This window comes from Poecilia formosa, unplaced genomic scaffold (assembly GCF_000485575.1).
Source record: "Poecilia formosa unplaced genomic scaffold, Poecilia_formosa-5.1.2 Scaffold55, whole genome shotgun sequence".
Classification (NCBI taxonomy): Eukaryota; Metazoa; Chordata; class Actinopteri; order Cyprinodontiformes; family Poeciliidae; genus Poecilia; species Poecilia formosa.
In genome coordinates, this window is record NW_006799994.1 from 1,952,930 (window position 1) to 1,954,147 (window position 1,218).

A 1,218-nucleotide genomic window follows, 5' to 3' on the forward strand; every position below is an offset into this window, starting at 1 on the left:
TGATCAGATTTCAACCACAAAACAACGTTGATTCAATGTCACAGTTTCAACGGTTTGATTGGATGGTTGTTTGATGGTTGATCCACCGTCATTTGTCGACTCCAACCAAAAATCAACGATTCTAACTATTTTTCAACGTTGATTTAACATCATGTGCTATCTGGGTAAAAATAAAAATATGTTCCCATTGTGACCTGTGAGATGATTTTTTTATATTTCAGGAATGTAGGTCAGGCATATTTTTGTCACTTTTGCACAGTCTCCTCACATCTGCGCCGTTTGAAACACAGAGGCTGAACCTGCTGGCTCACAGCACATCCAGACATTAAATATGCATTTAAATGAAGAACACAGCTGAGAGGAAACTGGGGAGATTAGCTGAAAGCTGTGCATTATTCCTCACTGCTCCACTGTAGATATGGCAGCAAAGCCAGGCTCCAAACAGCCAATCAGAGCCAAGCTTTCACTCTTAAAGGTTTGGAAACATTCCTGATCCTGATGGTTTGGTTCAATTCAGGAAATGCTGAAGGATGAGGTGAGGACGCTCACCTACAGGAACTCCATGTATCACAACAAGCACATCTTCAAGGACAAAGTGGTTCTGGATGTGGGGAGTGGGACGGGGATCCTGTCCATGTTCGCCGCCAAGGCCGGAGCGAAGCACGTCTATGGGGTAAGAGGCGAGTTTCCAGCTCTGTTCAGATCATCCATCCATCCATCCATCCATCCATCCATCCATCCATCCATCCATCCATCCATCCATCCATCCTCTAACACCCTTGTCCCTCAGTCGGGTCTGGACTGTTCAGATTAACAGCCAACAAAACATTTATAATTAAAAAAATTATTTCTACTTGGAAAATAATGTACGAGTTATTATAGTAGTAAAAGAAAATCAGAAACCATCAATCAGTTTGGTCATTCCTTTGGTGAACCAGCAGGAGGCGCTATAGAGTAAAATCCACGGTTTTCTGTCCTTCATGACAGCAGAGGAAGATCACAGATTATTTAAAGGATTTCCAGCCTTTATTTGTTTTATTTTGTGACTATGGCTTAGACCAGGGGTGTCAAACTCAATTTCACCGAGGGCCACTTCAGCATATTGGCCCCCCTCAACGGGCCACATTGACGGTACAAATCAGGATTGCATCCCTGCTAAAACACACCCCAGACAAAAGGTTGACTTCCCTCATTCAGTTCTGTAGAGGCTTATAATGA

At 43.1% G+C, this 1,218-nt stretch overlaps 1 protein-coding gene across 2 annotated transcripts in view; it reads left to right on the forward strand.

Moving 5' to 3' along the window:
- The window catches only part of LOC103138864 (protein arginine N-methyltransferase 8-B), a 28,665-nt gene that overhangs the window by 10,516 nt on the left and 16,931 nt on the right, over positions 1-1,218 (forward strand). For both annotated transcript variants that reach the window (XM_007553225.2, XM_007553226.2), the window contains exon 3: positions 518-673. In XM_007553225.2, coding sequence (XP_007553287.1) covers positions 518-673 — 156 coding nt within the window. The remainder of the gene's footprint in view (positions 1-517; positions 674-1,218) is intronic.